The sequence below is a fragment of the Cucurbita pepo genome, chromosome LG04, assembly GCF_002806865.2.
Source record: "Cucurbita pepo subsp. pepo cultivar mu-cu-16 chromosome LG04, ASM280686v2, whole genome shotgun sequence".
NCBI classification, from domain to species: Eukaryota; Viridiplantae; Streptophyta; class Magnoliopsida; order Cucurbitales; family Cucurbitaceae; genus Cucurbita; species Cucurbita pepo.
This window is the reverse complement of record NC_036641.1, coordinates 6,240,103-6,263,532: the sequence shown is the minus strand read 5'-3', so window position 1 is coordinate 6,263,532 and position 23,430 is coordinate 6,240,103. Positions and strand designations below refer to the sequence as shown.

Below are 23,430 nucleotides of genomic sequence, written 5' to 3'. Positions count from 1 at the left end.
TAGTTGAATACAAAGGCACGAGGACGGAGACAGAGAATATAATCCATACCCATCTCCTGCCCCATTTATCTGACGAAAATGGACACCTGTTTGGAGAAGAAATGAACATCTCTAGTTGAAACTATATAACTCGAGCTACTAGTTAAGTAAATAGTAAGGGATAAAATTATAATGATATATATATTTAAAATTAAAATTAAAATTATATAATAAGATAAAATAAAATTACAATACCAATTCCTTAATTTTATGATATATCTAATAAATACATTTTTTTTTTAAAAGAGTATTTAATTCTAAAGTTTAATATTTATTGAATATATGGTTTGTGGAAATAAACCATGACACACGTGTTAAGATCCCGCTGGTGGCGCCATTAATTGCGTCTATATCAGCTTCAAACCGGGCCCCATAGGGACTCACAAAAACCATGACTTTTCATAGGAGATGGCGCGTGTATTGCACGTGCCACCCGGCTTCAAAAACCCGGGGGCCCATACCCATTAGATCGGTTCGGATCATGCCACGACATTTGTTGACGCGTGGCAAGCATTTATTATTTAAAATACATTTATTATTACCTTTCAAATTAAAAAATTAATTAATTAATTAACAAATAGTTTTAAATAAAATTTTAATTTTGTATTATTTCCGTTAATATATGGACATTTAAATTATTTTTTAAAGAGGGTATTTATGAAAATTTTTAAAATGAGTATTAATGGTTTGGTCATATGCACTACGGTGTCACAATCACACTTTTGTTAACAGCAAACTTGCGATTGTGCAGCACTTACTCCTAACAACAAGTGAGTCAAGCCAATTTGTATTCGCGTCAATGGACAACGTATGCTCAAGCCTAGCCCCATTTGAAAACAAAGATTTAGAAAACGGGGCAAAGAGATTTTTTAAAGCGAGTTTGAAAGTAAGAACGAGAGAATATTTAAAAGCATGGTTATACACCTATAAGCAAAAGACAATAAAACGACTCAAATAACATATAACTTTTTGGGTAAAGATAATTTGACAACTAGTCGCATCCCAGTGTATTTTGAGGTGATAAAGGTACGATAGACATAGATTTGATTTCACGGGTCATACCAAATCAGGGGAGGAGATGACAACTAATCACACCATCTATAGTACATTTTGAGACCATTCTAGCACACTTAAACATGATTTCGCCGAGCAGTTGTACAATACAGAAAACACAATAATAAGACTATACAACGTGAAATTAAATAAAGGGTTGGATATGACATGTGCATACGGTCACAAACAACACGCCCATATGAGTACATTCTTATAGATGATTTGGTGGTCTATTTAAGAGGAGCAGCGGCCGGTCTGAGAGGACTCAGATTCAGTGCCCCTTGTTCTTGTTCTTGTTCTTGAAGTAAAAAAATGGGCGTTTTGGATCATTTCTCTGAGTATTTCGATTGCAGTTCCCACAGCTCCAAGCACAAGAAACGCAAGCAATTGCAGGTAAAAATCCCCCCAGTTCTTCAAATTTCTGCTCTGTTCTTGCTTAGATTCTTCATTTTTTCCCGTTTTGATTCAAAATCGTATGGTTTTTTCTCTCCGATTTTGTTTCTTCGCCATTACAGACAGTGGAATTAAAGATTCGAATCGACTGTGAAGGTTGCGAGAGGAAGGTGAGGAGAGCGTTGGAGGGGATGAAGGGGGTAAAGACCGTCGACATTGATCGCAAGGCCAATAAAGCCACCGTCGTTGGATACGTCGAGCCGTCCAAAGTGGTGGCGCGTGTCACTCACCGTACCGGTAAGAAGGCGGAGCTCTGGCCTTATGTACCGTACGACGTCGTGGCACATCCCTACGCGCCGGGAGTGTATGACAAGAAGGCTCCAGCTGGGTACGTGCGAAAGGCTGATGATCCCAATGCGTACCAGCTCGCACGTGCGAGTTCTACTGAGGTTCGCTATACGACGGCGTTTAGTGACGAAAATCCCGCGGCGTGTGCTGTTATGTAATGTGCTGTAATTTTGTTTCTTTTATTATTATTATTATTTTGTGGGTTTTGTCGTTTTCCTAGTTTTGTTAGTTAATGTAATTATTGGTTTGGATATTTTTGTTCTTTAGTCCAATGAGTTATTATTATTATTTTGTGGTATGATTGATATTGGCTGTCAATGTCCTTTGGTGGGTCTAGTTTTTTCAATTTTAATTTTGTGCTCGGGATTCTGATTAAGATTTTAAATTTATAACGGGCACTTGATGGGTCGCTCATTTTCTCTGCAACATGATCACGTTATCTACTTATCTTAAAGTGTTTCAGTGAAATTAGCTCTTTAGATCATGTTAAGAATGAGGAACTCTGATACCATGTTAAGAACAAGAAACATAAGTGGAATCGAGAGTCCCAGTGAGATATAAGAGGAAGAACATCAGAACATCATTCTTAACATGATATCCGGAGAACAGGAGAGTAGAAGGATTCGGGCTTCCCTCAAGGCTTTAAAACACGTCTGCTAAGGGAAGATTTCTACACCCTTATAAAGGGTGTTTTATTCTCCTCCCCAACTAATGTGGGACATCAAAATCTACCTCCCTTCGGTGCCCAGTGTCCTCGCTAGCACTCGTTCCTTTCTCCAATCGATGTGGGACCCCCACCAAATCCAACCCCCTTTGGGCCCCAGCGTCCTTACTGGCACACCGCCTCGTGTCTACCCTCCTTCGGGAAACAAGAAGGCTGGCACATCGTCCAGTGTCTGGCTCTGATACCATTTGTAACTATCCAGATCCATCGCTAACAGATATTGTCCTATTTGGGCTTTCTCTTTTGGGCTTCCCCTCAAAGCTTTAAAACACATCTGCTACGAGAAGGTTTACACATGTGTTTTGTTCTCTTCCACAACCAATGTGGGACATCACAGGTCAGTAACTATAAGATGATTGAGCTATCCAAAATGAGTGTACATTTTAATGATGTAAGAAGTAACTAACAAATTATAAATTATTTTAAATAATTATTAACTATTTTATCATCGGGATCACTTTTATTTAGATTGTGGTCCCCATTCATTCATTTATTAATTTTAAAGAATTATTTTAACATTTTTCAATTATATGAATGTTAATGTGATATTATAAAATTGAAATAAATGATTTTTATTTTATTTTATTTAATTTCCCATATAATCAGAAAATGTTAAAACCCAACAAAATAATTGAAATATTTTTTTTTTGAAAAAGGAATAAATTTAAAAAAAGACCAAAAAATATAATTTAATTGATAAATGGGCCGGGCTTGAAATCTCAATCTCGGCCCAATTTGTTCAAATCTGTTGGTGTATATAAAGCGCGTCATCTTCATGGAAGCCCAAAATTTTGAGCGGGAAAAAGTTTCACGAAGCTCCGTCAGAGTCGCAGCAATGGCGGGAGAACAGAACGGCGGTGTCGATGAGGTGATGGAGGAATTCGCCATCTGGAAGAAGAATTCGCCCTATCTGTACGATCTTCTCATTTCCCACTCTCTTGAGTGGCCGTCTCTCACTGTTGATTGGGTGCCATTGGCTCCATTTCCTCACCCAGCCAATTCTTCTCTCGCTGTCCACAAGCTCGTTCTTGGAACTCACACTTCGGAGGAAGTCCCCAACTTTCTCATGGTGGCCGATGTAATTTTACCTGTCAAAGCATCCGAAACTAGAATCGACATTACTGGGGAAAACCCCATCATGCCGGAGGTTAGTGATGAATTGTTACTTTGTGCGTGCTAGGTGTTTGATGAAATGCCTTGCTGAAATTCTGTGATGTTTTGTATTGGGTTTTGGTAGGTAGAGATAACCCAGAAGATACGTGTTGATGGAGAGGTGAACAGAGCGCGATGTATGCCGCAGAACCCAGAAATTATTGGGGCAAAAACGAGTGGCTGTGAGGTGTATGTTTTTAATTGTGCTAAACAGGGGGCGAAGGCTCAGGGAGGTGAGTGCGATCCTGATTTGAGATTGAGGGGTCATGATAAAGAGGGTTATGGGTTGTCTTGGAGCCCGTTTAAGGAGGGTTACCTCTTAAGTGGCTCAAATGATCAGAAAATCTGTTTGTGGGACGTGTCTTCCATGGCTGACAAGAACGTTCTTGATGCAATGAACGTCTATGAGGTAAAGGAACTAATCTTCCTGTTTTTTTTTTTTTTGTTGAGGGCTATTGTTTTTACTTTACTTTAAAATGGTATTGCTGTTTTTATATTCAGGCTCATGAAAGTGTGGTCGGTGATGTGTCATGGCATTTGAAGAATGAGAACTTGTTTGGATCTGTAGGCGATGATTGCTTGTTGGTGATATGGGATTTGCGCACAAATAAATCTGTGGATTCTGTTCGAGCTCACGAGGAGGAGGTAGTTCTATTCTGAACCTCTTTGTAGCATTAGGCAATGGACTCTCTTACTTGCTTAGCTTGTTAATGTCTTGGTTGGTTAGGAATCACGACTGTTCACAATGGTATGATATTGTCACTTTAAGCTTAAGCTCTTATGGCTTCCTTTTAGGTTTCTCCAAAATGACTCCAGTCATTCTAATGGAGATGTATTCCATACTTATAAACTCATGATCAATGCCTAAATTAGCAAATGTGGGACTCCCTCTCAACAATCTTCAACACCTTTCTTGAGTCGGGATTAGGGTTGATTGGAATAGAGGTTGTACCTGCGCCAACACTGGCTTTTGGCAGATATATGATGCTATATTCAAACAGCTAACTGAAGAATGGCGGTTTGGGTAGCTTAGGCCACATGATCATCGATCAGGGTTAAGATTTTTTTTAGTATCTGCAAGTGTCTGAACCAGCATATACCCACACCTTGACTATTCTCGATCATGATCAAGTTTCAGTCTTGAGTTAGAATTATCTTTTATGAACACCATTTACATATACTCCATGTTCTATTGACACAAATTTTTCTGTTCCATGGATTGATTACAGGTGAACTATGTTTCTTTCAATCCATATAACGAATGGATTTTAGCAACAGCATCATCAGATACCACCGTGGGTCTATTCGATCTACGAAAGCTTGCTGAACCACTCCACGTTCTTAGCAGCCACACGTATGTCTCTCTCTACTTATCACTATCAAATCATCTGTCTTTATTTACATTTAAGCAAAAAACAATGATGTGATATTTCTTTGTGATCGTTTCTTGTGTGTCTAACTTCAGTGTGTTTGTTTACAATTCTTGACAACGAGTCTGTTTTTAGTTTTCTGTCGTAGAAAATTGTGTTTTATTTCCTTACAATTTATTTACCATGGATTTCATCTCTCTTAGAAGAACACTTAGAGTTCTTAACAAAATTCAAAAAACAAAAACAAGTTTCTAAAATCTATTTTCCTGCGTCTGGTTTGGTAACTATTCGATTTTTTCTAAACAAATTAGGCTTTTCAACATGGGTTCTATTCCATAAGCCTTTTGTTTTGCTTGGATTTTGAAAACAGTTTAAAAAGGTAGATAAGAAATCGAAGAAACTTATATGTAGAAATAGTGTTATAAGTTTGATTTTAAAGAACAAATGATTATCAAGCGGGATCTAAGTTAAGAAAAGAGTATTATACTGATTGGTGACACAGGGAGGGAGTGTATGAGGTGGAGTGGGATCCAAATCACGAAACTGTATTAGCATCTTCTGGTGATGATAGAAGGTTGATGGTATGGGATCTCAACAACATGGGAAACGAGCAAGATGGGGATGCTGAAGATGGGCCTCCAGAGCTGCTGTTTTCACACGGAGGCCACAAGGCTAAAATCTCTGACTTCACCTGGAACGCCTACCAGCCTTGGGTTATAGCAAGCGTCGCTGAAGACAACTCTGTTCAGGTCTGGCAAATGGCCAAAGGTATTTATCGATGATGATTTCTACTTTACTCCATTCTTCAAATTTAGCCACTTCAAGGTTTTCTTATGTATTAGGAGTCATAATGTTATGTTTCTGCTGCTGTTTTGACAAAGATGGGCTCATTTTCTGTTCGACATACTAAACTCGTTAGCCTATTCTCTTTAGTGTAGCTTAGCCTGGCAAGATACTTTAGTCAAGGTATAGATCGAGAGTAATTACTAATAGGTTGCTTGACTTTGTGCCTATTACCCACCGCTTATATCTTTAAAGGTTCAAGCCTGGGGCGAAGGCCAAAGCACGTAATCAAATAAGAAACACAAAAGCTGCCTCTAAAGAAAATAATTCTCAGAATGCATATTAGAAACTGAAATCAAATAGAGAACAAAACCAATACAATTGGGTTCTCTGCCTTCTGTTAGTTTTCATAGAGAAAGAAAAGACTGAATCGAAATGGTGTTCGAGTCCCCATTTGGGGCTATTCAATTATGCTCTACTTTCACCAATACAACTTGGCTAAGCTATTCCATTTCGCTTCTCCACATTCAAAGACGCGTATAGGAACTGGAGTGTTCCATATGAAGAAGCTTCGCCATTTCAAGTACCTACCTCAGATGGGTCGAGAGGCGATCGATAACAAGATGATAATCAAATGTTGCAGTTGCGCAACAATACACTTATTGATCGAGGTATGCACCACCCCGTAGGCATTGACTGGATGAAGACGTTTGATGTCTGACTAGACTAATCAGTTCATCAGGTCCATGTCTCTTTACGTCGTCCTAATAAGCGAATCACAGAACAAAAGAACAAAAGAGTTACAACTTATATCAAAAGAAACCTGTTATTTTCATAGGTCCCAACAAAAGTAGAATAAAATGGAAAACAATATGATTATATAACTATTCAACCATGGCCAGTTCATAAAGCAAACATCTCCTTTTCATGATCCATCATGAAAAACTAGGGTAGGTCTCTTATCCACTACATTCAAGATAAGGAACTTTATTTTGCTATCAAAAAAGTGAAAAAGATCAGGTCACATTATCTTAGAACGAGGAACACTCGAATGTGGTAAACAGTTGGGCACCGTTTCTTCAAAAGAGTGGCCAATAAACACATTGCTGTCAAGAAACTGCTATATCATGTGAGGCACACTAATGTCTTTCACTATCTTACGTTTCTTATGTTTTCCACCCAAGCTTGTACAATCACAAGCTATAACAATCCGAGCCCATTGCTAGCAGCTATCGTCCGCTTTGATTCATCACGTATCACTGTCAACCTCACGATTATTAAACCGCGTCTACTAGGGAGAGGTTTCTACACCCTTACAGGAACTGTTTCATTCCTATCTCTAATCGATGTAGGATCTCACAATCCATCTCCCTTGATGGCTCAGCGTCCTCGCTGGCACACCGCCCGATGTCTGGCTCTGATACCATTTGTAACAACTCAAACCCCGCCGCTAGCAGATATTGTCCGCTTTGACTTGTTACGTATTCCATCAGCCTCATGGTTTTTAAAACACGTCTACTAGGGAGAAGTTTCCACACCTTTATAGAAATGTTTCGTTCCACTTTCTAACCAAACATAGGATCTCGCACAAACAATCCCTATTACTGAAATAAAATTAGAATATTATACTTTTAGACATCAAATCACAAAAGGCAGACAAACCAGGAAGTCATACATGGATCAGAGCAACCGACTAAGGACCTCAATGTTATGTGCCTATAATATTTTGCACACCCTTATAAGAAATGCTTCGTTCCACTCTCTTACCAACGTAGGATCTCGCACAATCGATCCCTGTTACTGAAATAAAATTAGAATATTACACTTTTAGACATCAAATCACAAAGGCAGACAAACCAGGAAGTCATACATGGATCAGAGCAACCGACTAAGGACCTCAATGTTATGTGCCTATAATATTTTCCACACCCTTATAAGAAATGCTTCGTTCCACTCTCTTACCAACGTAGGATCTCGCACAATCGATCCCTGTTACTGAAATAAAATTAGAATATTATACTTTTAGACATCAAATCACAAAGGCAGACAAACCAGGAAGTCATACATGGATCAGAGCAACCGACTAAGGACCTCAATGTTATGTGCCTATAATATTTTCCACACCCTTATAAGAAATGCTTCGTTCCACTCTCTTACCAACGTAGGATCTCGCACAATCGATCCCTGTTACTGAAATAAAATTAGAATATTATACTTTTAGACATCAAATCACAAAGGCAGACAAACCAGGAAGTCATACATGGATCAGAGCAACCGACTAAGGACCTCAATGTTATGTGCCTATAATATTTTGCATCCACAAGTTAATACACAAAACAGGAGAGAAAATGAGCTGCAAAACTCAAACCTGCTTCAATGAACATGTTTAGCCAAACAATGAATCAAGAGAAACATGTATCATATAACAAACAAAAACAAGAAAGGATTATCAGCAAAGTTAGCTCAAATTCAGCCAATTAATTACTCTAGAGAAGCATCATAGAAAATGGAGGCCTCAGTTTTCACCTTTTCTCTTTGTCACTCCAGAAGAAGTATCATTTGAAACAGCATTCCCCATCCCGTCCCCGAGTAGCTCTTTCGATCCCGAGTCATGATTCACCAAACACTGAAGATTTTCAAATCCACAAGCACCAAAACTCTGTCCATTTATCACAGCACCTTCACCACTTCTACTTCCATTACCCTCAGGACGAAGGCAGTAAACCTGATCATCACACTGCATATTACATGGGTTCATCACATAAGCACCAGGGTTGCTTGTGTTGGACAGGTTGGGATTACCAGTTTTCTGATAAGGAAACGAACCAATCTCCCCTTCAATTCTGCCCCTAATATCCACAAGCAAACACTTGAGCCGAGTAATCTCAGCCTCCAATGCTGCCTGCCCTTGCAACCTCTTCATCAAATGCTGATTCAAAGCCCTCAATCTAACAACCTCATCCTCTAATGAGGCTGCCCTAGCCTTCTTCTTCTCACGATACTTACGAACAGCTTCCTGGTTACCCAACGGGCGTTTCTTCGACTTCTTTTCAGTCGATTCCGCAGTATCATCAGTAACAACCTTGTCTTCTTCAGGTGAGGCAGGGAGAATTTTAGTGTGGACATGGAAACAGGTGTGGGTATGAGAGTAATCAGGGCCCGGTGGAATGCAAGTATGAGTATGAGTACAAGTATGAACGTCTTTGAGAAGATCATCAAAGAAACTATCCATTGAGCAACTGCTTGGAATCGCCATATTAGGGTTCGAAAACACTTCTTGATTCGAAAAATCAATCTCCCCGTCGTCCATTATCCAACAATGTAATACTAACCAGAGCAAGTAATTCAAAAATTTGATACTCAGCTACCGATTCCTGGACTCTAAATCAATAATTAAGCTTCTGAATCGAATTACGCAAATGAGATTTCAACTTTCAACACAAATAATTACAAAATCGTGAAAAGAACATACTAAATCTACCTCTAAGAGAATTTCAATAAAATCGTCAACTAAATCAACGAAGAACAACAATCAATGCGTCTGTTAAAAATCACGCCGCAGGATTAATCAAAAAGCGCCATGAAAACGAGGCAATGCTTACCAGATAAAACCGCTAAAGAAATCAAACCATGAAATTGAAACGAAATCGAAGGGAAAAGAGAGCATTTGATAAATGTAAAACGAAAACCTAATTGGAAAAGACAAGAACAAGGAAGAACAGAGAGGGAAAAAAATGAAAATCGAAGTGTCTGAAATCTTCAATGGACGCCATTGAAGATAAATTTACAAGTTTTTGAAGGACAGAAATGTAATTTCGTAAACAATAAGGGAATTATTGGCTGCTTTTAACAGTACGATAAACTGACATTTGTGGGCCCGCCCGATTTCTCAGGTGCGATCGAATCAAATCAGGACCGTCAAAATATTAAGATTTTTTTTTTAAAAAAAATTATTTTAAAAAGCCATAAAGTTTCAATTATTCTCTTTACCCGTAAAGTTGGGTCGGGTTGGGTCGGGTCGAAATATTTTTTAAACAATTTGAAATTTCGAGTTGTGTCGGTTCATAAATCGAGCAACTCAAACAAATTTTACAACTCAATTCTCCGTTTTCGGGTTAGGTTGGGTCGTCGAAATAATAAAAAAAGTTCAAGGATATTAATGAAACTTTTAAAAGTCAGGACACGAAATTCACCGACTCATCCAAAATCATCCCTTTAGCCTTCACCTCTTGGCTGCCTCCTTCAAGGCCTTTATTTCATCTTTCTCCCCGTGACCTTCCGCCTCTTCCAACCATGCTGCAAGCCACCCGCTCGATTCACTTCTCCCTCCTCGTCCCAACGACGTCGTCTTTCTCTCCTTACTATCTACTCGTTGTTGGCGTTGTCTCTGGTTGCTTATTTCTACAGGCGCCTCATCAACGGTCACATCTGGTTGTGTTTCTATTGGCTTCTTGCTACCATCATCGTTCTGAATCCTTGGCACTTGACGTGAGCCTCCGCACTTGAGAAAGAAACAAGCCATAGAACTAAGAACAATGATGAATTCAACGAACAAAAATAATTAAACGAAACTAATTTGGTTTCTGTTTGATATACGGTTTCAATTGAATCTTCTTAAAAAATGATACAAATCTTGTGTGGAACACACGTTCTTAAATAGCTACAAGCCTCTCGTTTATGTAACAATATTAGCCACACGTTAACATAACAAGACTTCATTTTGGTAGATGCAACAAATTGCATTATCTGTCCTCAAAAAATAAAAAAGAATAACACGTAACACTATATCGCTTAAAAAAAATAAAAAACGAGAAAAAGAAGATAAAATATCACTCCGGGTTGTAATATCCAATTTTTTTTTAATAATAATAATAAAAAAAAACATAGAAATTTTGGCGCTGAGGAAAGAAGACGACAGAACCACGCCTTCTTCAGTGGCCTCATCGTCGATTGTTAGGAACCACTAGTCTCCACAATGATATATCGTGTCCATTGTAAGGTTAAAGATACAGTTCTATTGAACTACTTTGACCAGTTCGATCCGACTAGCTGGTTTGGTTCATTTTCTCTGTTTTTCGAGCTAATTTCAATCATACTAGTTTTATGATTTTAGGACTCGATTAGCAGATTTGAGATCTCAATGAACCAAAAACATGTCTCAAATGAACTAAACGAGCCTAACCCGCTTTTAATCCCTTCAAACGGACACTTTGTATATCAAATTAGTTCAAACGTCCGAATTGAAAACATTTTGAAACCTTAAAAAAAACAAATGTACTTCAAGGAGCTAAACGTGTTTAGCATCCTACTCCTAAGCCTTTTAAGACCAAAACTTTATGTGTCGGACTAGTTAAAACGTGCCTAAATAGCGTTTAAAGGCAACTAAACGTGCCTAATCTACTCCCTAAACCCATTAAAACAAGTATTTGTGTGCCAAAACGAGCTCCATCCCGTTCTAAACTAAATTGTTTACAACTAGCACTTTATTCATCGTAAGAAACTAAAGTTGTGCTTTTAACTTCTAAACCCTTCAAGATTAGTAATTTAAACATCGAACTAGTTTAAATATGTTTTAACCGTTATTTTAGAACCTTAAGCAACTAAAAACGTGCATAATTTGCCTCGTTAACCTTTCAAAAGTATCGTTTTATGTGCTAAGAACGTAATTTCTTAAATAAATAAACGTATAGGTACATAAATATCACTTTTAAAAAGAATGTAAATAATATCAGCGAACCCGACAAACCCGAAATAAAATCATCCCGTTAGCTCGCTCATGGCGGCCTCCTCCAAGGCCTTTATTTCATCTTTTTCCGTATGGCTTTCAGCCTCTTCCAACCATGCTGCAAGCCACCCGCCCAACTCATTTCTCTCTCCTCGTTGTCGTAGCGTAAATGACATCGTCTTTTGCTCCTTACTGTCTACTCGTCGTTGACGTCGTCTCTTGTTGCCTATTGCTTCCAGTGTCTCACCAACAATATCATCTCGTTGAGTTTTTCTTGACTTCTTGCTACCATCATCGTCGTGAAACCTTGGCACTTGACGTGATGTTCTGCACTTGACAAAGAAACAAGCCATAGAACCAAGAACAAAATAAAAATACGACTGAGTTTTTGTTTTGATGGGATGTTCTTAAGAAACGATACTCGTTTGAGGATAATCTTCTATAGAACACACATTCTTAAATAGGCACGAGCCTTCCTTTTACGTAACAAAAATTAGCCACATAGTTACATAACAAAACTTAGTTTCGGCAGCTCGAACAAATAACACTACCTTCCTCAAAAAATAATTATAAAAAAAAAAAAAATTTAGACTGTCAGACTAAATTAATAAAAGTACTCATAAACTTTCTATTTTATCTCGAGAAAACCATTAAATAATATCCTTAAACTTTCAAAAAAAAAAAATCTAAAAAAAAATACTTTTACTATTAATTTTGGATGAGAACGGTTAGTAGATTGTTTCAGAAATCCACTTGAACTTTACAGAGTTTTATTAGTACTCTTGAACGTTTTAAAATGCCATTAACGATGGTACTATGTTTAAAAAATACTGAAGAAATTTTAAAAGTAGCATTAACACTCTTTACTTTTATGAAAAAAAATTCTTATCGTCAATATATGGACGAAAGTCGTCTACTGACACTTCATAGATTATCTCAAAAAATTTTAACGTCACTTTTGAAAGTTCATGAGTATTTTTAAAACGTGATACTAACAGTGAGTTGAAGACGACAATTTGATTGAACCCAGTTTGACTTTTTCGATTTAAAACGCGTACTAATTTTATGTGAGATCCCCGTCTTTGAACCTATTTGATTCATTTTTCTCTATTTTTCGAGTCAATTTCAAACCGTACTAATTTTATGTGAGATTAGTTGTACTAATTTGGACAGAAGAAAGAAACAATCCCACGTTCGTTGGACAAGAAACAATATATTTACACGGGTGTGGAAACCTCTCCCTAAACTGTGAGGCTAATGACGAGATACGTAACGGATCAAAGCGGATAATATCTACTAACGATGAGCTTGAACTATTAACACTAGGTGGTGTGCCAGCGAGAATGCTAACCCTAAGAGAGGGATGAATTGTGAGATCCTGAATTTCTATGAGATTTACGGAACCATTTATACAAGTTTGTACACATTCCAATAAAAACAAAAAATTTAAAATCATTTTTTTTTTCTTTTTGTTATTTAGAATATTTATGATGTCAATAATAATTATCATTAAAGTACGGAACAAATACAAACACAGAGTTCAGAGGTCAGAAATTCGAATCAATGTATAAATATTTAACCCATTGCATATTTGTGGGTCCAGCTCCTAGCAGTGGATTCATATTTGACTTTATCAGTCTTGCACATGTGAGCAATCTCTGGAACCAGTGGATCATCTGGGTTTGGATCGGTTAATAGTGAGCATATTGATAGCAAAACCTGCAAAATTCGAGATCTTTAGTATACTCAACCTTCGTTCTTGAGTATCGATACGAATCAAATTGTTAACGCGTTCATCTGGTCGACAAGTGGACTCATGAAACTCTTAAACTAAACGGGTTTTGATCGATTTTTTATTTGTTTACGGGTATGAAGATTTAAAGTTGAAATGAACTTACTTTTGATATCGTTAGTGCGGGACTCCATTGTTCCTTGAGGATATCCAAGCATATGTTGCCGTTGCTGTTTATGTTTGGATGAAACACTCGTGTTCTAAAGGCAACCTTAGGAGGCTTGAAAGGATAATCGGGAGGAAAATGAATGGAGACGAGAAAAACTCCACCGGCATAGGGACTGTCATTTGGACCGATAATAGTTGCTTGCCAATGAAACATGTCCTCAGCCACAGGACCTGAAAAATACACGAGTATAAACTCAAATCCATGAACCAACCTAACCCATAAAGTTTTCATTTATTTGAACTAATCGAACCCTAATAAGTTCATCGAGTCGTGAACATCCTTAGATATTCGAAATTTTCCTTAAAAAATAAAAGTGGTTGTAAAGAAATCGCGGAAAATCAAGAACAAGATAATTATGGAACAGAGCTAAACTTGTATTCAGATATTGTCTGCTTTGGCTCATTACGTATCGTCATCAGCCTCACAGTTTTAAAACCCGTATGCTAGAGAGAGGTTTCCACACCCTTATAAGGAATACTTCGTTCCTCTCTCCAACCGATGTGGGATCTCACAAAACACCCCATTGGGGGGCCAACATCCTCGCTGGCACACTACCCAATGACGGGCTCTGATACCATTTGTAATAGCCCGAGGCCAACGCTAGCAGATATCGTCTACTTTGGCCCGTTACGTATCGTCGTCAGTTTCACGGTTTTAAAACGCGTCTGCTAGGGAGAGGTTTCTACGCCCTTATAAGGAATGCGTCGTTTCCCTCTCCAACCGATGTGGGATCTCACGATTACCATATCAAACGTTAATGAACGAAGCTCAATCTTACGAGTATTTAACACGAAAAGGTTATAAAAGGAAAAGTAGAAACAAAAATTAAACTTGGTGTGATCATAAAGTATCCCTAATTCACCTGCACTACAAGAAGTTGGTGGGTCTCTCTGCAAGTCTTTAAGCTCCTTCAATATTCTCTTGGACGCCATTGTTGCAACTTTTAAGCTTTTGATTGTACAGAAGAAAATCAAGGATGAAGAAGAAAACTGGTTTATTGCTCACGGCAAAGGGCTCAAAACGCTCTAATATAATGGCCACAAAGGGAGGGTAAAGGTTCTTTTGGACTTCTCAAAGTGGGAACAGAATAGATACTTTCCCTACATGATAATATAAGCTAATATATTAAGAATCTTGTGTGAATTTGATACCGAAACGGACCAAGCCCAATTCTACCGCTAGTAGATATTATTCGCTTTGACCCGTTACGTACTGTTATCAACCTCATAAGTTTAAAACGTGTTTATTAGGGAGAGATTTCCACACTGTTATAACTAAAGCTAGACACTGGACGGTGTGTCAGCGAGGACGCTGGCCCCCAAGGGAGTGGATTGTAAGATCCTACATCAATTGTGAATAGGGGGAAGTCGTCTTTGCCAATTCACGTGGGTATGATAATGTTTACTCTGGTCCAAACCTCTATATACAAGTTTCATTAATTTAAGTTCATTGAGCTCGTTGAATTGAAGTCGGTGGAACATTTTGGTCAGACGACGATAATTGGGAATTTTGGCTGGGTCAAAAGAATATTAAAGTTGGCCACAAAATTAGGGTTTGGATTTTAAGGAAAAAAAAAACATTTAGGACCATCTCCGACCCTCTCTCCATCGTCATCGTCTCTCTCTCATGCCGACGAATTCCTTCGTTGTGATCGACGATAGGATGTAGTCGAGTAGCAACCTTTGAACAACCCTTCCTACGAGGGCTCATTGACAGTTAGATTCACAAAATTGGGCATTTTCGAATATTTTCTAGCAAGAAATCATGTTTCCCGAGTCATTTTTAGTCATCAGGTCACTACGATGTTACGATATTTTAAGTTTGGACCTCAGCCTTCATTGCTTTCCTTTTAGTTCCATATAAAAGGTCTCGCACGTTCTGACTTAATATACCACAAGTTCTTCCTTTTCTAACCAATGTGAGACTTTTCAGTGTGACCCAATTATGAAAATCGCTCAAGATACCCTTTTTCAATGTAGTTTCTAGAAAAATAACCACATGCTCTAAGAAATTACGAGAAAAGAAGAACAGTTTTCAAAACACAGAGGTCATTATCAAACAAGAAGTTAAGTTCTAAATATATCGATCATCAATACGAGTCATGGCCAGCTGTATCCCACGAAATATTATAACGAATATCAAATATACAATGGAAAGAATTACACAACATGGAAGCAAGATATTCGAAGTGAGCCAAGGGAATTAGATGGGCATTTAAAATTTTGTATATATTCTTTGGAAGAGAAATCAGATTCATTTTGGCTTCTCCATTGTCCATTGATATAAAATGCTTCAAAAATACTTCATTCTTTATTCCTCTTGTTTTTGACCATTTTGCTTTTCTTGGGTTCCAATATCTGTGGTCTAATTTTGTAGCTAATGGATACCGCTTACAAACCTATCCATTGTAGTAGTCCGAGCCCACCGCTAGCAGATATTGTCCTCTTTGGACTTTCTCTTTCGGGCTTCCCCTCAAGCCTTTAAAACGCGTCTACTAGGGAAAGGTTTCCACACTCTTATAAAGGGTGTTTTGTTCTCCTCCCCAACCAATGTGGGTTATCATAATCTACCTCCTTCAGGGCCCAGCGTCCTCGCTGTCATTCGTTCCTTTCTCCAATCGATGTGGGACCCCACTAAATCCACCCCTCTTTGGGACCCAGCGTCCTTACTGGCACACCGCCTTGTGTCTACCTCTTTCGGGGAACAACCTCCTCGCTTGCACATCGCATAGTGTCTGGCTCTGATACCATTTGTAAGAGTCCAAGCCCACTACTAGCAGATATTGTCCTCTTTGGGCTTCCCCTCAAGGCTTTAAGATGCGTCTGCTAGGGAAAGGTTTCCACACCCTTGTAGAGAGTGTTTTGTTCTCCTCCCTAACCAATGTGGGATATCACAATCCACTCCCATTCAGGGCCCAGCGTCCTTACTAGCACACCGTCTTGTGTCTACCCCCCATCGGGAAACAATCTCCTCGCAGCACATCGCCCGATGTCTGGCTCTGATACCATTTGTAAGAGTCCAAGCCCACCACTAGCAGATATTGCCCTCTTTGGGCTTTCCCTCGAGGCTTTAAAACGCGTCTGCTAGGGAAAGGTTTCCACACCCTTATAAAAGGTGTTTCGTTCTCCTCTCCAACCAATATGAGATATGACACATATATAAAAAGCTGATTAAACAAAGCACAAAAGTTCATAGGATCAGACAACAACATCAAGCTAAAAGAGATATGGACTCATGAACAGTAGAGGCATTGGCATGTAGTAAGCAGGCAATTCTTAATGGAAGTTTATAATAATGAATCTAAAGAGAAAGAGAAGAGAAGATGCCTGTGATTATAGCTGAATCAAACAAAGCAGATCAGCTGCCATCATCTTCATAGGCCACACCGGCCGCTGGTACCTCAGCTGGTCACTGAAAACGACTCGGAGCTTCCATGAACAACCGACCAGATTGACAACGACTATTCACCAAATGTGTGGCACTGGCTAGAACCTGAAACACGAGGACAGTGACTCGGACGATCTTTAGATTTATCAAAATGAATCATCATTGGAAATGGCAAGAGCAAAGTTTGGAAATATTCAAAAAGATGCATTATATTATCAGTAATAAAAACTTCAAGCATGAAAAATAAGAAAAGGGTCGACATGGGTTTAATCGGTTTCATCGTTTCATCTTTGTATACGCTGGATACGAGCACAGTAAATAGAACGACGGTAAGAGGATTGCAAGGGACAAAAGGAATACATCTTGCATAAAAACATAACTTAATTTAACAAGAAACACAACATGATCAGCAGCTCAATGAGAACAAAATGACCAAATATGATATCTAACAACGATGCCTAAAAGCACTACAGAAGAAGAAGAAAGCTTGTGGGGGTGGAAAGAAGGAAGGAGCAAAGCTTAGAATCACTTGCATTTGAAGCTAACCGGTATGAGACGTCCAATCGCCATCGTTATTATACCTATATTGCAAAAATTCAGCTGCAACTGTAACCTAAATTCCATCATTGTCCATACTGCCACTGTTGATAACTACCCAGAAGCTTTCTGAGTAGAGGAAGGAGACCAACAATAGCGATCTGAAGCTGTTCGGAGCTGTTTAACCGAAAGCTGACTTGCCCTGCTCCCCTGTTATTCAAATTCACACGAGTAATCAGGTTTGTAGATCGTCCAACGGGAACTTGAGATTGTACGTTGCAACCAATAGCAAGATCTCCGTGCCAATCCATGACCGAAAGCCCGAGAGTTGAAAGTGAACGACCCAAAGGATAATCTTTATCTCTCAATTGAGCTTCCAGGCTGCCACCATAAGCTACATCTCCTCTGCCAGTCATTGCACCCCCGGTCACAACTAAACGAAATCGCTTATTAGCAATCAATTTGTCCTCAACTTTGAATCCTGCAGATAAGGCGTCGCCTAATACAGCAATTGATAGACCAGCAATTGCTTTGTTCTTCCTAAAATTAATGAACGTCGTCTCACCTCGTAGTGTATAGGCCAAATCCTTCCCAACAGTTTGCATATCAAAACCAATGGACGATGATTTAGTTTCCCCATGCTTTATTGAACTGTTCATCTCTATTTGAACATTTGCATCCTTCTTATCCTTTGTAACTTGACCACTAAAAGAGATGGGAATTGCGTCTTTTACGACAAACAACTTCTCTGCGTTTATGCCTTCATAACCAACATCGTGATCCCATCCATGTGTTTCGAGTACGGGCCTAATTAGCCACTGGTTAGAGGAATCAAGATAACGATACCGGTGAGTGGGATTATCAGAATCAAAGGAAGCAGGTAATGCCAAATCGGGCATGGGAACTGGAACGGATGCTGCAGCACCGCTATCTTCTTCTACGTTTTCACTATAGTCGCTGGGTTGATGTTTTGCCTCCGCAGCCATTTTCTTCATGATCTTCCTTCTCATTTTCTCTTCTTTTAGTTGCTTCTTCATAAAAAGTTTTTCCCTGTATTCCAATTCGTCAAAGTAGGCATTTTTCTGTTCTTTGGAGAGCTTTGCCATCTGTGCGTTCGTTAATCGTTTAAAAGGTGGCAATTCATCATATTCAGATTCATTTTCGGAATCTGACGATTCATCAAGGTCATCCTCAAGACCATCATCATCATCAAACTGTTCTTCTGGCAGTTTCACTTGAGGTCTGGATTGAAGAAGGGAGGAGAGAAGGAACGGTAAAGGAGGTGACTTCGACCGAGGAACAAATTGCCTTCCGGGAGGACTATCTTGCAACTTCAAAAGAGTGTTAGCTTCAGCCAAAATCTTGGATGCAAACGAGAGCAATAACAGATGAGGTTTCCAAACCTGACCATTTGGCAATACCCTTTGCCCAGCTCTGTTTGTTCTGCAAGCAGAGTGATTCTCCACTAACGAGACCGGATTCATAAGGCGCATATCGCCTGCAGCCTGGCGTATAGCTTGCTGTACAACATGAGATCGTTGCGTGACGAACATATCATAACTAGAAGCAGTACCATTTGGACCATCAGGTGGAGCAGATGCTGCATGAGTAAGAACCACAATTGCATTGAACCATATTGAAGGTCCAAATATTTCAGTAATTGTACGCAAGAGAGGCATGTCACTCGAATCCCGGCATTGCACGTCCAACCGATCAAGGTACAAAACAATATCTGGAGGCGTCTTCTTTATAAAGCGCTTAACAGAAAGAAGGATCTTCTCGTTTTGGCGCTGGTCTGACCAAGAAGAAAGAAGGCCAGGAGTGTCGATGACTCGCACTTTGATCCCCTGCACAGTTCCCACCACATCTTGAACCTTTTTTGTGCCCATTTGAAAAGCATCAGTACTGAATTTAACTTCATCGAATATGGAGTTGATCGTAGCGCTTTTACCCACGCCCGTCTTTCCAAGAACCATGATCGTACAAGTGAAATCAAGTGGTTCCTGCCCAGCTGCCTCCAGCTGCTCTGCCATGGCGCTAGCACGGTCAAAGCTAAAGGCACCAACCCGACCACCATTTCTTCCTCGAAGTTGCTCAGCTAATCCAAGACGGTATAGAACTTGTGCCACAACAACATTGTGCGGAGTTTGCCCAAGCCTGTGTGCAAGACGCAAGAATTTCACTCTTATCATCTGGAGTTGCTCACGAGTATCATCATTTTCCTCGGCATCCCCATTAACATGATCATCAATTTGTTGCATTTGAACATGAGATACAGTACCATTAACTCGAGGCGGCTGCACCACCCGAGGGGTAGGTTCCAACAATGGAGCAGCACGCCCAAGGCCAGCTGGACGGGCAGGAGGAGAGGGATTTGTAGACTTTCCAGATGATGAAGCAATGATTGATGCAGGCTGAATTTCTGGGTTCCTGTTCACTTGAGTTTTGTCCTGCCCAACCTTATCTTTCCTCTCTGTCTTTTCGACCCCTCTAATGTCGGGGCCATTATTGGAACTATCAGCAGGACGCTGACGTCCAGACATAATGTTTTCCTTCACAGTCACATCACTTTCACCGCCCTGTATCTTCTCAATTTTCTCATCAGCTATCTTCTCAGAGGCCGAGATATCCTTAACCGTCTCCATAGAAATTTTAATTTCACCCACAGGTTTATGTTCATCGACAGAAGTAGTACCATTCAATTCACGAGATTCTGCAGACTGCTCGTCTGAGTCTTTCCCAATAGAAGCATCTTTCACTTCCTCAATCCTGTGATCCTGATTCGTGGTAGTCATGCACGTCGAAGAGCTTTCTTCATCGTTATTATCCTCGTTCAGATCAATACCAGCTGAAGCCTTTTTCATTTCTTCATTCCCATGGCCCGGCAGTTCTAGATCTGCATTAGGAGAATCATCCTTTAGCTCACCATTCATATTATCTTGATAGTCCAAATCAAGGACAGCAGGTGCATTTAACGGCTCGTCGGTCTTCTCATCATGGTCTGTCGACTCCGTACCTAAGCTCTTCTTCTTCAATTCCACACCATTGCCATTTTCAGTATGAATCTCGCTAGTAGAATCCAGCTTCGTCCCCTCTACCATATCAGCAGCCTTATTCACCAAGTTGTCTTCCTTTTCAGACTTCATACTCATAGAACCAAATTTCGGATCATCCCGATCCTCACCCTTCAACACTCCAACCTCTGGACTAGCACCGTTCTCCAATTTTTCCTTTCCCGAATCATCTCTACTAAAATTCGACTCATTCAAATCCGAACTCACTACTTCCTCTTCAATTCCTCTCTCATCAACATTAGTAGCCACAGCTACATTGTCAACCAAATTACCACCCAAGTCCTCCTTCTCCTTTCCCGAAATCACATCTTGCTCCACCGCCGTGTTTTCATTCACTCCACGAGAAGCCCGTATCGCCTCTTCAAACTTCTCTTCATGGCAGGCACCATTAAGATGATCAGAAACTAATCCAGATTCAAAACCATAGACATCTTCTTCAGCAACATCTCCATTCACAGAACCATATTTTGAACTCTTCTCTATCAAATGCTCTTTCCCATCTTCCTTTTCAGTAACCTTAGATTCACAAGAACCAACTACAACTCTTTCATCTACACCATCTTCCACAAATTTAGTCTCTCCATGGTGCAAAGCATCAACAATCTCAACCCCATTTTCCATCACAAATCTAAAACCTCAGCCACAAAGTTCTACACACACCAAAACCCAAATCAAACCAAAAACAACAATGATCCAAACAAGAACAAAATGGCAAAATCAACACAAACCCAGAATTCAAAAAGCTTTAAAATCGAAAACCCTAGTGCCCAAATCCAGAAATTGACAGTTAATCACATTTTAACGCCCAACCCACATCCTGCTAATTCAAACACTATCCCAAAGCCATTAGATCCTCATTAAGCAACAATGTTTCGAACAGGATTTCACATGGATCAAAACAAAAGCAGAAAGAATCCAAAAGAAAACAAACGAACATCAAATAGTTGCATTCAGTAAAAGAATCAGAAACTCACCGGATTAAGAAGGTGGGCAAGAGAGAGAGAGAGAGAGCTTTAGGTAGAGAAAAAGTTGAGAGAGAAAGGAAGTCTGTGATTCAAGATTATTAAGAAAAAGAGGAAGAAAATTTTCTTTCAAATTTCTTACTCTTTCTTCTCTGTATTGCTTATCTACCTCACTACAAGAAAATACGAAGAAATTAGAGATAAGACTTTGATCGACCGCTCACATTTCATCTCAGCCTTTGCATCCGACGGTTGGAGAGGGAGGATTAAATCGCAAATCTTGATGACGTGGATATGATGTGGACTGAATCTGGACCGTTCGTGGATTGTTGGTGGGCGAATTCAACGGTGATCGTTGTTGCGTTCGAGGGCCACGGGTGTTTCACGTGGCTGAAATTTTATTATTATTTTTGTAAATAGATTTGGAAAAAGCCATTTCAAAGGTATTTCTTATTGGAAAGTAAGCATTTGACTTAAATTTTATTCTTTTCTTTAATTGAGATAATAATTTTTGTCTTCAAATATTAAAACTTATTTTTTTTATTTTTTTAAATTAAAAATTATCCTCGTACATGGATACGAGTTTTTCCAACATGTTTTGTTTTTTTTAAGAGGTCACCCAACATAGAATTGTTCTAAGCTAGCTACACATGTTTAACTTTATTGAGCTACTGAAAAAGAAGGTATAGCTTATTAATATTAGGGCTAACTTTCAATAATAACCCCTAGAATCGAGTAAATTCACCCACATAACTACTTAAAAGTATTTGTGACATGACCATGGGATGAAGTTTCGAGTTTATAAAAACTTCCAACGTGAAAAACGTGATTGTAATAGTCTAAGCTCACTGCTGGTAGATATTGTCCTCTTTGGGATTTCCTTTCGGGCCTCCCCTCAAGGTTTTTAAATGCATTTGCTATAGCGAGGTTTCCACACCCTTATAAAAAATACTTCATTTTTTTTTCCAACTGACGTGACCCCTCCGGGGCACAGCGTCCTCGCTGACACACTGTCTAGTGTCCACTCCCCTTGAGGACTCAGCGTCCTCACTGGCACACCCGCCCGATGTTTGGTTCTGATACCATTTGTAACAACCTAAGCCCACCGCTAGTAGATATTGTCCTCTTTGAGCTTTCCCTTTCGGGGTTTTCCTCAAGGTTTTTAAAACGCGTCTGCTATGGAGAGGTTTCCACACTCTTGTAAAAAAGGCTTTGTTCTCCTACCCAACCAATATGGGATCTCACAATCCATCCCCCTCAAAGTCCATTGCCCTTGCTGGCACACCGCCTCATGTCCATCCCCCTTCGGGGCTCAGCCTCCTCACTAGCACATCACCCCGTGTCTGACTCTGATACCATTTGTAACAGTCCAAGCCCACCATTAGCAGATATTGTCCTCTTTGGGCTTTCTCATTCGAGTTTCCCCTCAAAGTTTTTAAAACTCGTATGTTAGGGAGAGGTTTCTAGATCCTTATAAAGAATGCTTCATTTCTTTCTCCAACCGACGTGGGATCTCACACTGATATTACAGAATAACTCTAATCAACTCTATATTTTCTCGAGAATCACTGATGCCTCGTACTTACAAGCCAACCGTGAGTAATTTCCCGTCAAAAGCAATAATAAAAGGGGTTTAGGGCAAATGTGGATAGCCAAAACAAGACAAGGAGAAAGCAAATCCATAAGAAATTGGTAACATGACACATTTTGGTAATATGCTTTCAAACACATCAATGTCACATGTTTTTCTATCCCAATAATGTAATTGGTAAATCAATAATTCATCTATCTTAAAAAACGATAATTAATGCCTCAAAAGTAACCACAAGATTTAGGGTTTAGGGTTAGAAATTTACGAGTTTTTATGATAATGTTGGTGTAACGTCTCTACTTCGGGTATAAGACTGAACTGTTACTAAATT

The 23,430-nt window shown here is 39.4% G+C and overlaps 5 protein-coding genes across 10 annotated transcripts; 2 read left to right on the top strand and 3 right to left on the bottom strand.

Annotated features, from left to right (window-relative positions):
- Window positions 1-1,313: 1,313 nt before the first annotated feature.
- On the top strand, window positions 1,314-2,151 carry LOC111792521 (heavy metal-associated isoprenylated plant protein 26-like). The gene is made up of 2 exons (XM_023674039.1): window positions 1,314-1,485; window positions 1,608-2,151. Exons 1-2 carry the CDS (start codon window positions 1,405-1,407, stop codon window positions 1,989-1,991), a joined length of 465 nt encoding a protein of 154 aa, XP_023529807.1. The 5' UTR covers window positions 1,314-1,404; the 3' UTR covers window positions 1,992-2,151.
- A 1,197-nt stretch (window positions 2,152-3,348) lies between these two features.
- LOC111792457 (WD-40 repeat-containing protein MSI2-like) lies at window positions 3,349-6,092 on the top strand. The gene is made up of 5 exons (XM_023673944.1): window positions 3,349-3,704; window positions 3,795-4,118; window positions 4,211-4,354; window positions 4,939-5,063; window positions 5,582-6,092. The coding sequence occupies exons 1-5, from the start codon at window positions 3,393-3,395 to the stop codon at window positions 5,859-5,861; spliced, it is 1,185 nt and encodes a 394-aa protein (XP_023529712.1). The 5' UTR covers window positions 3,349-3,392; the 3' UTR covers window positions 5,862-6,092.
- Window positions 6,093-6,177: 85 nt separating this feature from the next.
- On the bottom strand, window positions 6,178-9,622 carry LOC111792486 (basic leucine zipper 23-like). Of its 6 annotated transcripts, none has more exons than XR_002814798.1 (3): window positions 8,389-9,622; window positions 7,733-8,052; window positions 7,541-7,662 (listed from the first exon to the last, which is right to left on the bottom strand). XR_002814798.1 is itself a non-coding variant. In XM_023673991.1 (3 exons), the coding sequence occupies exons 1-2, from the start codon at window positions 9,170-9,172 to the stop codon at window positions 7,961-7,963; spliced, it is 876 nt and encodes a 291-aa protein (XP_023529759.1). In that variant the 5' UTR covers window positions 9,173-9,622; the 3' UTR covers window positions 7,541-7,857; window positions 7,928-7,960. The 6 variants fall into 6 exon arrangements, 4 of the variants coding, with proteins under 4 accessions (XP_023529761.1, XP_023529760.1, XP_023529759.1 ...); XR_002814799.1 differs by having other exon boundaries at window positions 7,541-7,656; XM_023673991.1 differs by having other exon boundaries at window positions 7,541-7,857; window positions 7,928-8,052.
- A 3,410-nt stretch (window positions 9,623-13,032) lies between these two features.
- On the bottom strand, window positions 13,033-14,575 carry LOC111792524 (ubiquitin-conjugating enzyme E2-17 kDa-like). The gene is made up of 3 exons (XM_023674041.1): window positions 14,411-14,575; window positions 13,486-13,718; window positions 13,033-13,306 (listed from the first exon to the last, which is right to left on the bottom strand). Exons 1-3 carry the CDS (start codon window positions 14,478-14,480, stop codon window positions 13,163-13,165), a joined length of 447 nt encoding a protein of 148 aa, XP_023529809.1. The 5' UTR covers window positions 14,481-14,575; the 3' UTR covers window positions 13,033-13,162.
- A 2,551-nt stretch (window positions 14,576-17,126) lies between these two features.
- LOC111792397 (translocase of chloroplast 120, chloroplastic-like) lies at window positions 17,127-21,614 on the bottom strand. The gene is made up of 2 exons (XM_023673815.1): window positions 21,521-21,614; window positions 17,127-21,196 (listed from the first exon to the last, which is right to left on the bottom strand). The coding sequence occupies exon 2, from the start codon at window positions 21,165-21,167 to the stop codon at window positions 17,559-17,561; it is 3,609 nt and encodes a 1,202-aa protein (XP_023529583.1). The 5' UTR covers window positions 21,168-21,196; window positions 21,521-21,614; the 3' UTR covers window positions 17,127-17,558.
- Window positions 21,615-23,430: the final 1,816 nt, after the last annotated feature.